The following is a 10,996-nucleotide window of genomic DNA, read 5'->3' as shown; positions in this document are numbered from 1 at the left end:
TTTGATTGGGATTGCACTGAATCGGTGAATCACTTTGGGTAGAATTGACACCTTGACAATATTTAGTCTTCCAATCCATGAACATGGAATGTCCTTCCATTTATTTAAGTCTTCTTTGATTTCTTTTAACAACATTTTATAGTTTTCTGTGGACAAGTCCTTTGCATCCTTGGTTAAATTTATTTCCAAATATTTGATTCTTTTAGTTGCTATTGTGAATGGAATTTTTCTCTTGATTTCTTCTTCCAGTTGTTCATTAATGGTATATAGCAACACTATTGATGTGTGAGTGTGGATCTTCTACCTCACTACTTTGCTGAATTCATGTATTAGCTCTAGGAGCTTTGTTGTAGATTTAATGAACTTTTGTTCGTATATAAAATGTTTGTGCTCTGAGTACCTGCCTTTTTAACTAACTGAATATTGTTCAGGTGTACTAATGAGACAAGTTTGTTTAGTGTCCCCTGGTGTTGGGTATTTGATTTGTTGTCACCGTTTTCATTTTCAGAAGTAATGCCCTAAAAACTTTGTACAGATTATTCCCCTACCAATTTATTTATTTATTCTGAGTAATATCATTGGGTCAAAAAAGAGTACAGTTTTCTTTCTTGTTACATATCACTCTCCCCAAAAGTTGGCCCAGTTTGCTAGTGCTAACTAGCAATATGCGACACCTATGTGCCACAGTCCCACCAGCACCCGATTTTTATTCATTTATTTATTTATTTCTGATCTGAGTATCTTTATATGACTGTGTAAAAGGAAAAATAGGTATCAGGCTTTGCATTCCCAATAGAATCTGGGTCTTAGCTTTATGTTTTCTTTCCATGAATACATATGTTTATATTTTGGGCTAGTTAAGTGGTTTTCAATTTTATATTCATATCCCTTTCCTTTTGATCTTTCGAGCTGAATTGTCCTTAATATGTACTTTTATGTACTGATATACGACTTTTTAACCTCATTTTCCTTGGCAGCTGCAGTCAGTAAATTGTCCTGTTTCTTGTTAACAGGTCATCATGGTGACAGGAGACCATCCCATTACAGCTAAAGCCATTGCCAAAGGTGTGGGCATCATCTCGGAAGGCAATGAGACCGTGGAGGACATTGCTGCCCGCCTGAACATTCCAGTGAGCCAGGTGAACCCCAGGTAAGGCAGGAAGGTCACATCACAGCCTGCTTTGAGTGTGCAAATATTGGTAGTTTGAAATCTTTACCTAGGTTCTATAAATGGTTTGCTTCCAGTCTTGCTGTGAGTAGGAAACATATCTAGACTCAAATAACAGTCAGTCATAATACTCAACACTTAGACGGTGCTCACTTTTCTAAATGCTTTGATATATTGACCTATTAAGGTAAGTATACCCATTTTGCAGAGTGGGGAAGCTGAGGCTTAGAGAGGTTCAAAGTATCTTAGAAATGGTGAGTCATGTTATCAACATGGGCAGTCTGGCTTCCAGTTTCATGCTGTTAACCTCCGAGCTGCAGTGCCCAGCATCTATTGCCTTACCAGTTTCCAGGTAAAATGAGGAACAGGTAACTACCCACGTCATTCAGTCCAAAGCAAGAAAACTTTGGCTATAAAGTAAAATACATAATGGAGGCAAGTTAGTTTCATTTTGTTTGTTTTTCTGAGTTTTAGAACCCCCTCATACTACTTTGGGGGCTGAGGGAAGGTCTGGTCCTTCATCAGCTCTGCCAGTTTCTAAAACTTGCACTTATTATTTCAATGTATTCTTTTATAACGTTGGGAAGTGAAGAAGACAAACAGGCCTGCCCCACGGGTTGTTGTGAGCCTTGACGTGATATGTATGAAAATGCTTTGTAACCTGAAACATGGGAAAGAGTCCTCCTGGCTTTGTTGATAAAGTGTTGTCCATAATGTAACTCAGCATCTCTTCTTGAGGTGATGTGCACCGTGCTGATGAAGTAATGATGACTCTTCCCTGGTACCCTAATCCTTCCAGAGACGCCAAGGCCTGCGTGGTACATGGAAGTGATCTGAAGGACATGACCTCTGAGCAGCTGGATGACATTCTGAAGTACCACACTGAGATTGTGTTTGCCAGGACGTCCCCTCAGCAGAAGCTTATCATCGTGGAGGGCTGCCAGCGACAGGTCAGGGGACCAGAGAGCTGGGCCAGCACTCGTGCCGCCTCCAGGCCTCTCCCGGGGCTGTTTCAGGCACTGTTGGCCCCAGATTGGAATTCCACTGAAAACAAAGCCACCCTGATGGAAGCCACCCAGCTGTTTTCAGGCTCAGTACATGTATTGCCAGTAGGGTGACTAGTTGTTGTTAATAGAGGAAGAAGCACTTTACAGTATACGAATTCACTGTGGCCCAGAGTTTGAACCCTCAGAAGAATTGTCTGGAATAGCAGTATGGTGCTTGCATTGGAGATGTGAATGCCCAGGAGGCTCTCATCCCCTACCTTGAAAAGACTAGGGGGTGTACATAAAGAATAAGCCCCACTCACCAAATCAGTCATTACTCTAGCTCTTGTTGAAAAGAGGAGATATGTTTGGTGTCACTTCTCAACCCTACTATTTGGGAAAGGCACAGTGTCTGTAATGAGGTGGGGTGAATGGAGGCATGCATCTCACTTATTTCCATCCCTGGACTAAACCATTTTTATGAACCCGTCTCCCTCCCTTTTTCTGGGTAGGGTGCTATCGTGGCTGTAACTGGCGATGGTGTAAATGACTCTCCAGCTCTGAAGAAAGCAGACATTGGGGTTGCTATGGGGATTGCCGGCTCAGATGTGTCTAAGCAAGCAGCTGACATGATTCTTTTGGATGACAACTTTGCCTCAATTGTAACTGGAGTGGAGGAAGGTGAGAATGATACATTTAAGGTGCTCACCAAAACTCCGCTTCTGTATGCTTACTGGATATGTTAAATTTCTAGTTTTCCCATCTCTTTCACTATACAGTAAAAACATCTTGCTTTCATAGGTCGTCTGATCTTTGATAACTTGAAGAAATCCATTGCCTACACCCTAACCAGTAACATTCCAGAGATCACCCCCTTCCTGATATTTATTATTGCAAACATTCCACTTCCCCTGGGGACCGTCACCATCCTCTGCATTGACCTGGGCACCGACATGGTAAGTGAACATCATAACGTCCACACAACACATTGTGCTAAGAGTGGGCCGTGTCCTCATATGGTGGTGCTGCCGATCACAGCTGCGGTCCCAGGAGCCATGTGGCCAGTGTTAGGAAAAGAAGTTCTCAGTAGCACTATACAGTGTGTGTGCCTCAGTTTTGCAGCCTCAAGGGATCAGTGTTCTCATTTTTTAAAGCATGTGCCAACACCTATTCATCAACCAGGAATCTTCCCCCTGGATATTATTAACTTTGAAATCCTTTCTTGCCCTTCCTTTCCTAGGTTCCTGCAATCTCTTTGGCTTATGAGCAAGCAGAAAGTGACATCATGAAGAGACAGCCCAGAAACCCCAAAACGGACAAACTTGTGAATGAGCGGCTGATCAGCATGGCCTATGGACAGATTGGTGAGCCGCCAGCATCTTACGGCACAGAGCAGAGAGCGGGCCTGTCCAGCAATCTCTAGGAACATGTCTCCCTCAGACTGTCTGAGGTTGATTTCTGACTTCAAATCTAGGGTGACTTTCGAATCTAGGATGTGCCAAAAATGTAGAGTGAGACTGGGAGGTTTATTGTTTTTGAGATTCTCTTTCATATGGGAAGAAATCTATTGTTGTCAGCCCAGTAACTTTTTTGTGAAAACTAATTCTTTAGACTTCAGCCCTCTGTGGCCAGGCTCTACTCTGCCTGAGAACCAAAGATGGCTTTCCTCTTGCAGCCTTAGGGAATGCTGCCTGTGTAGCCTTTTCTCCATGCTGGGCATGGTTCTAATGAAATACATGTATTAACTCAAAGAGGGCTTTCTCCAGGATATATGGTATATGTCACTAATATGGATTAGGGAGTTGGGCTTTGAAGAATTTACACAGGTTTTCAGGTTTGGCTAGTAGGGTCACACCAACAAATGGTCACCCTGCACACCCCACTCTCACCTCAATGCTTGATTTCTGCTCCACCAGTTGAGCAGGACCAGCTAACAGGTGGTCTAGGGAGTGGGCAATCAAAAGCCCTTTGCTCCTAAATCTTTGGCCAGTCTCTTGCAAGAGAAACCTGGTGATGCCACCAGGAAAAACTTGTTCGTCTGTATTAATAGGTAGCAGCACCGAAAATACTTGGAAAGCATGAAGATCATACCAAAGGTTCATTTGACTGTTCTTCAGCTGTCCACAAAGTAATTGGCTGATAACCCACCCTGACCTCCTCCAAGGAGGCCTAATTTTGAGAGGAAGGAAGGCTAGGGCCCAGAGCTTAGGATGAAAGACTGCCCTGAGGAACTTAGGGGAGTGGGATTCAGTGGAGTGCCAGTGGGGAGGGATCCCGAAAATGGGGAGGAAGGTGGGAGTGGGTTGGAAAGTGCCATGCTCGTCATTTCCATAATGGCTGGCAAGATGATGATCTGTACAGATTTTGAGAGGTGGTAAGAAGACAAGTTTCCAGAGATTCAAAGTAGTGAAGCTGGATTTCCGCTCCCCATCCTAAGGGTCATGCACTGATAGAAGCAGGTGATCGTGATCAAGTAGTAGAGGTGGGTGTTTAAGGGCAGGACCAATAAGTCTTCTTTTAGACTCTAAAAACTGATTCAAAAAGTTGAGGGGGCACCGAGCCAGGAGCCATGCCTCTGAGGTTCCCTATCCCATCAGTCGTGAGTGACTGGGCAACTCTGTGCTGTCCCTTCATCAGCCAGAGATAAAGACCTTCCCTTCCATACCATCCCCAAGGCTGCTGCAGTAATCACATGAAATATGGAGCTGTCCTAGCACAAAGTTCCAGCATTCAAGTTGTGTTTTGCAATTTCTTAGGTATGATCCAGGCGCTGGGGGGCTTCTTCACTTACTTTGTGATTCTGGCTGAGAATGGCTTCCTCCCGATTCACCTGCTGGGCCTCCGAGTGAACTGGGATGACCGCTGGATCAACGACGTGGAAGACAGCTACGGGCAGCAGTGGGTGAGTGAGGCCCTTTCGTCTGACCAGTACCAGAGCTCCTGCAGCCTCTGAGGACTGTGGCCGTGCTGCCACCAGCCCCGGGGCGAAGAGCAGAGGCTCACCTGTCCGCCTTTCTGGTTTCAGACCTACGAGCAGAGGAAAATTGTGGAGTTCACCTGCCACACAGCCTTCTTTGTCAGTATCGTAGTGGTGCAATGGGCTGACTTGATCATTTGTAAGACCAGGAGGAATTCTGTCTTCCAGCAGGGGATGAAGTGAGTAACAAAAGACATGTTGGGAATCCTGGTTCAAAGGAAGGGATCTGGTGATTTTTAAGCCCTTTGCAGACAGCCTAACACTTGACACACACAGCAGTTTCTGGACTCTCTAGTTCTGCAAGATTTAGAAAGCAAAATGAAAATTTCTAGGTTTTTCATCTGATCTCTGATTGCAGTGTAACAATACATAAAGACAATGGGCTGCCACTTAATGTGTATCATTAGAAGATAAACTTAGGGCCTTGGGTGTCCTTGTCTCCCTATTTGCATTTTTTAAAGCTGTTATTCCCTCTTTAATTTTAGGAACAAGATCTTAATATTTGGCCTCTTTGAAGAGACTGCCCTTGCTGCTTTCCTTTCCTACTGCCCTGGAATGGGTGTTGCCCTGAGGATGTATCCCCTCAAGTAAGTTCTCTTGTAACTCCGAAAAGTGAAATGGTATGTGTGGTTTTTTCCCTTGTGACATGCATTAATATCTCTTATTTTCAGAACTTTTGGGTGGCTGTGTACGAGAATGCCTATGGATTGGAAAATTAGGAAAGCTTGACTTGTCAGGAATTCAGACTAACAAATCCAGAGGCTGAATGATTTCAACCAGTGCTTAGGATTTGGCCCAAGACAGGGCCAGACAAGCTTTGATATGTCAAGCGGAATCACTCAGCAGCTAACTGCCTCGATCCACTCGAGTCCTCTCTGGCCATGCCCCAGCTGTCATTAGGGGTCAGCCAGCTTTATCCTGGATTAAGGGACCTGGGTTCACTGAGTGTCCCCAGCCAAGCCTTCCCACCTCTTTGGGCCTCCAAGTCCTCTGCTCTCAGAGGAAGAAGGCAGGAGAAACAGATCAAGGGTCCTTTTATTTTACAGTCAATCCTGGGTAGAGTTGGTCATTGGAAGCAAACCACTAGTCTTTGATCAGAACCAAACTCTTACCTTAAACACAGAATAACTTTGCACTTCTCATGAACTGGAATTTTCACATACAGCAGACACCATAAATTCTGGTAGCTTTTTGAAACCTTCAATGTGTTTGGTAATGTCTGGTAACTGGGCGTGCCTAGACAACTTGATTATATGTGCTGAGCCACAGAAATGGGACCCAGTATGACACAAGTTCCTTCAAGAAAGCTTTTGATTGAAAACATCAGCCTCCCTTTCAGTTCCCACTGCTTCTGTCCTTGCTCAAGCCCATCTGGACCATCTCTGAAATAGACTGTCGCTGTCACCACCTCCTCCTGCTCTCACCCTCTCATTGACTTCCTGGTAAATATGTGCAAGGTTAGCCTGACATGCAGAGTCTGGCTTGTTATTGTCCCAATCTGTCTTTCTAACCTTATTTTGTACCCATCCAAGCTTATATTAGGTAAATTCATTATTCTCTTCCTCTGCCTATGGATTTGGTTAGGGTTTACCCTCCCCCTAAAATGCCCCCTCCTGCTCTCTCCCACCCCACCAGTCCTTCTAGTCCTTCAGGGCTGATTTCCTTGGAGTTTGTCCCCATGTGATCCTGTCATCCTGGACCCATGGATTTTCACCTCTTTTTTTTTGTCGTTGTAGCCCCAGCACCCTTTACAGAGCTGCCATGCAGCAGGGGCGAGACATGCCCAAGTTGAATTATATCAGCTTGGGCCATTGTTTATCCAGAAGAGGCTAGGAGAGGTCACGGTTTTCTGAAAGGCTGAAATGGACAATCACATTAAATAGGGTAGCGCCTCTGGACATTTCTATTTTCTGGGCCCTTTGATCTTTTGCTGCAGCTAGAAAACTTGTTCCTGACAGTTCCACTCAGCTTGAAAGGAAGGTGGTTTAGTTACTTTGGTGGCTGTGTCAAATGAAGTCATCTTGAGTGGATATAGAACAGGAGCAGGAGGCTTCCAGATCTCTGCCCGGGGACAGCCTTCCTCATACGTTAACTGCGGGAAACTGGTAGTTGAGAAAGCACGTCCCTCAGACCGAGGCTGCCCAGGGCCTGTCTCCAGGCTGGGGGCCCTGCAGAGGCAGCCTCTGGTGAGCTCTTAGGGCGCAGCTTTTTTTATTCCCCAGATCCTGGACTCAAAACACAGCTGACTATCCTGTATTCCATTATCAGAAACCAACATCAGGGAATGAATAAACTGGTTTTGACCCATACTGGCAGTTCGCAGTCTTCAAATGCTAGGGCATGAGACAAATGCACTCAGGAGCTTCTTTTAAAGCCATTTTACAAAAGAAGAAAGAAAATGTCCACTCAGGTATTGAAAATGTACTCAACTCATCCTACAAACTGATTCTTGTGAAAACCAAGCTGGAGAGGGGGTGCATCTTAATAAAATCCACAGTCCGATTTCTTCTGCTTCTCTGGGCCCAGGGCACATGGAGCAGCAATCTGTTTTTAAGTCATTTTTATGCGCTCTGAATTAATGGCTCAGTAGTTAATGGAGACTTCACTCGTCTTCTCCTTTCAGTCTATTTCAGTGTCACTGCTTAGCTGCTGTGGTGATGTGCCATTTTCCTGTCTTCCTTTGAATTGTGTTTGTGTGTGTGAAATCATATCTGATTCTATTTCAGACCCACCTGGTGGTTCTGTGCCTTCCCCTACTCTCTTCTCATCTTCGTGTATGATGAAGTCAGAAAACTCATCATCAGGCGACGCCCTGGCGGTAATTACAGGCCTTCTAATTTTGGAGGAGGGGTTCGGGGGGTGTGGTTGGGGCAATAGTTCTGTTGGCTTTTGTTATGTTCCTGTTTGAATGTCTGGGATCCCTCCATGGTCAATCTGATGGGCTAGGCCCATCAGACCAGCAGACTGTATACTACAGTCACCGTCACATCTTCTCAATGCAGTTCTCAAGGTTTGAGAACTGATCCCACCTTAGACTTCAAAATACAAACCAAATAGGACAAATGGAAAACTTGGTCAGAAATCTAAACCATCCTTCCAAGACATTTAAAGAAGTCGAATGGGTCCCATATTGAGTTTGGGTATAAGCTTGCTCCCCTGTGGCTAATTCTCAAGTGCCTTTTTACCACTGTTTCCCTCTCTGTAACGGTAGAGCAGGGAGGACTCAGTGTGTGTCTTTATCTCTCCCTTTGCTGCCCACAGGCTGGGTGGAGAAGGAAACCTACTACTAACCCCCTGTCCTGCACGCCGTGGAACATCATGCCACGCATTCTGCATCCGTCACCCGCCCCCTCTTTGTGTACTTCAGTCTTGGAACTCGGAACTCTACCCTGGTAGGAAAGCACCGAAGCATGTGGGGGAAGAGACACGTCCTGGAATGAAGCATGTAGCTCTATGGGGGGAGGGGGGAGGGCTGCCTGAAAAACACCTGTCTGTGGGAATGACTGTGGGGAAGGTTTTTATGTGCCTTTTTGTTTTTGTAAAAAAGGAAAACCTGGAAAGATTGAAAGAATACATTTTATATCTGGATTTTTACAAATAAAGATGGCTATTATAATGGACTTTCTCTTGTGCCTTCCCTTCTTTAGTACAGAGGCCTGTGGATCATTTAGGGCCGTGGGTCTCAACTAGTGATCCCCCAAGACCAGCATCAGCAACTTGTTAGAAATGCAAACTCTGCACTCACTTACACACATACACACACACACAAACACCCACTGAATCAGAAACAAAGCATCAGGCTGGTTCAAGAAGCTCTCCAGGTGATTCTGATTCACATTCAAGTTTGAGAACCTCAGGTTAAGAGGAAACTGCCTATGTGCTTTTCTCCTTACTAGATGAGCTTACCTGACTCATTCCTCAGGGTGCTAGCCTGGGTGGCATGGCCTAAATCCACCTACTGCCTTATCATCCTCACTTCTTGATGGAGAAGCACCTCATCTAAAAGATTTCCAGGCCTGGGGAGTTTGGGGACATCATAAACTTACAGCTGACACTCTTCCCTTCTAATCACAGACCCTCGCCTTCCTGCTTTCTTTTTCAGGAGCTCACCACCATGACAGTCTGCAGTGTCTCTAGACCAGGGCATCTCTGAGAAGCAGAAATCTCTATACACGCAAGCTGTCAGGACATGCTGTGCATTAAAAAGTGGTTCTCTTCCATGTACTTTGTTCCTAATTTAGCATCAAATAGCACCATTTCAGAAAGTAATTATGTGCCAGAAGGCACTTAAGAAAAAGATGAAAGAGATCTATTTACTTCAGGGCCAAGTCTGAGAACACCTCTTGCTTTCAAAGAGTCTGTGTAAAAGGCTCCTCTCAGCCTCTGTCACCCTGTGATACAGCACTGAGTACTGTGAACCGGCCATACTTAGAGGCTGTCACTGCTGAGTATCGCGTGTCGGCTTCAACCAAACACAAGGAGTCCTTACCTCTGGCACTAAACTAAACGCCATCTGCCAGGTGATCATACATCAGATTCAAGCATTCTCTTCTGAGGAGCTTTGTTCATTCCCATGCCTCGTCAGTACCACTCACTTCTGAGCCGTGCAGAATGGAGAGGAGGGTAAAAGAAACCCACACAATTCCACAGGCTGGGCTGGCCACTGCTGCCCTCCCCCCACCCCCGCCCCCCCAGCTTGTCCCAGTGAAGGTTTCTGTTGGATGCTGGAGGACTGGGAGGCCCAGGGTGGTCTGTGACTTCTTAGTCTAGCCCACCAGTTCTTCCCTCCTTTCTTGGGGGTGCTTTCCTCTCTGCTTACAGGCAAGTCATCTGAAGAGAGCTGTTTATTCAGACCAACATCAGGCAACTGGGAGGAAGCTAACAGAATGAACAAATAATGATCTCAGGGTTAGAGGGTAGGAAGACAAGTGGCAATCAGCCTCCTCGGACATCTTGCACAGCTGACTGAGCTGTGCTGACAGCAGCAAGGCCACCCTTGTGTTCTTAGCCCGGCATGGGCCTTTTCAGATACTTGGCAAAGATGGTTGTGCTGTCCCCAACCCTACCCCCATATGTCTGCTTTCTTGTGCTTCTGGAGAGTTGGCCAGTGAGCATGCTATTGTGATGAAGTTTGTGAGTATTTCCCAATGAAAAAGGAGTTGAAACGGCCTCAGACCCTGAGCTCTGGATGGCTTCTAAGCCAGGGGTTCTTGCTCTGCTCTCAGATGTCCTAGACTGCTGGGAAATAGCCCAGAGTGGAGTGGGCAAAAGGGAGATTGAACCTCCCATCCCTTTTCCCACCAGAACATTTCTGCCTTTTCTGTTTGGCAGCCATTTGAATAAAATATTTTACAGCCAAACATTTGATCTAGACGAATCAGTTACGTGACCTGCAATATGGGGTAAAGCTGGTACCCAAACCCCTCCTGATGGGCTGAGGCTTTTTTGAGCTTTCTAAAAGCGGCCAAGAGTGCTTGGATTCTCATTCCTATATCTCTTCACACTAGTCCCTGTCAGTAGTAGCTAAAAATCACCCCAGAAAAACAGCAGAAATACCTCCTGTCCAGTGACCCCTAGCTTCTGCCTGTCCTCTACGTTTCCCTGCACCTGAACCCATCCCGATCACCCTTTTCATGTCCTCCTGAGGCCTTTGATCACACACCTCTTGGGCCACCTCAGTATTTGAATTCCCACTGGTTATTTTCAACATCCTTATTGGTGTCCTCTCCACATTTACATTTAAGACTCATACATCTCTTACTTTCTCTGCCCCCCACCTCTTTCCCTCTCACCCATCTTCCTTCCCTTCATGGACAAGCTTCTAACAAGAGTTACTGTCACTTCCTCCTCTACTTGCTCACCTCC

General features: G+C 45.6%; 1 protein-coding gene across 1 annotated transcript in view; it reads left to right on the top strand.

The window, feature by feature from the left end:
- Positions 1-8,751, top strand: part of ATP1A1 (ATPase Na+/K+ transporting subunit alpha 1) — a 33,528-nt gene extending 24,777 nt beyond the window's left edge. Inside the window, exons 14-23 of the mRNA XM_037826283.1 lie at positions 1,014-1,150; positions 1,968-2,118; positions 2,667-2,835; positions 2,956-3,110; positions 3,395-3,518; positions 4,911-5,056; positions 5,180-5,310; positions 5,617-5,718; positions 7,858-7,949; positions 8,393-8,751. Of these exons, the coding sequence (XP_037682211.1) occupies positions 1,014-1,150; positions 1,968-2,118; positions 2,667-2,835; positions 2,956-3,110; positions 3,395-3,518; positions 4,911-5,056; positions 5,180-5,310; positions 5,617-5,718; positions 7,858-7,949; positions 8,393-8,421 (1,236 nt within the window). The 3' untranslated portion in view covers positions 8,422-8,751. The remainder of the gene's footprint in view (positions 1-1,013; positions 1,151-1,967; positions 2,119-2,666; positions 2,836-2,955; positions 3,111-3,394; positions 3,519-4,910; positions 5,057-5,179; positions 5,311-5,616; positions 5,719-7,857; positions 7,950-8,392) is intronic.
- Positions 8,752-10,996: the final 2,245 nt, after the last annotated feature.

Source organism: Choloepus didactylus, chromosome 2 (genome assembly GCF_015220235.1).
Source record: "Choloepus didactylus isolate mChoDid1 chromosome 2, mChoDid1.pri, whole genome shotgun sequence".
Taxonomy (NCBI): domain Eukaryota; kingdom Metazoa; phylum Chordata; class Mammalia; order Pilosa; family Megalonychidae; genus Choloepus; species Choloepus didactylus.
The sequence above is the reverse complement of the archived record's forward strand: the minus strand, read 5'-3'. Positions and strand labels throughout refer to the sequence as shown.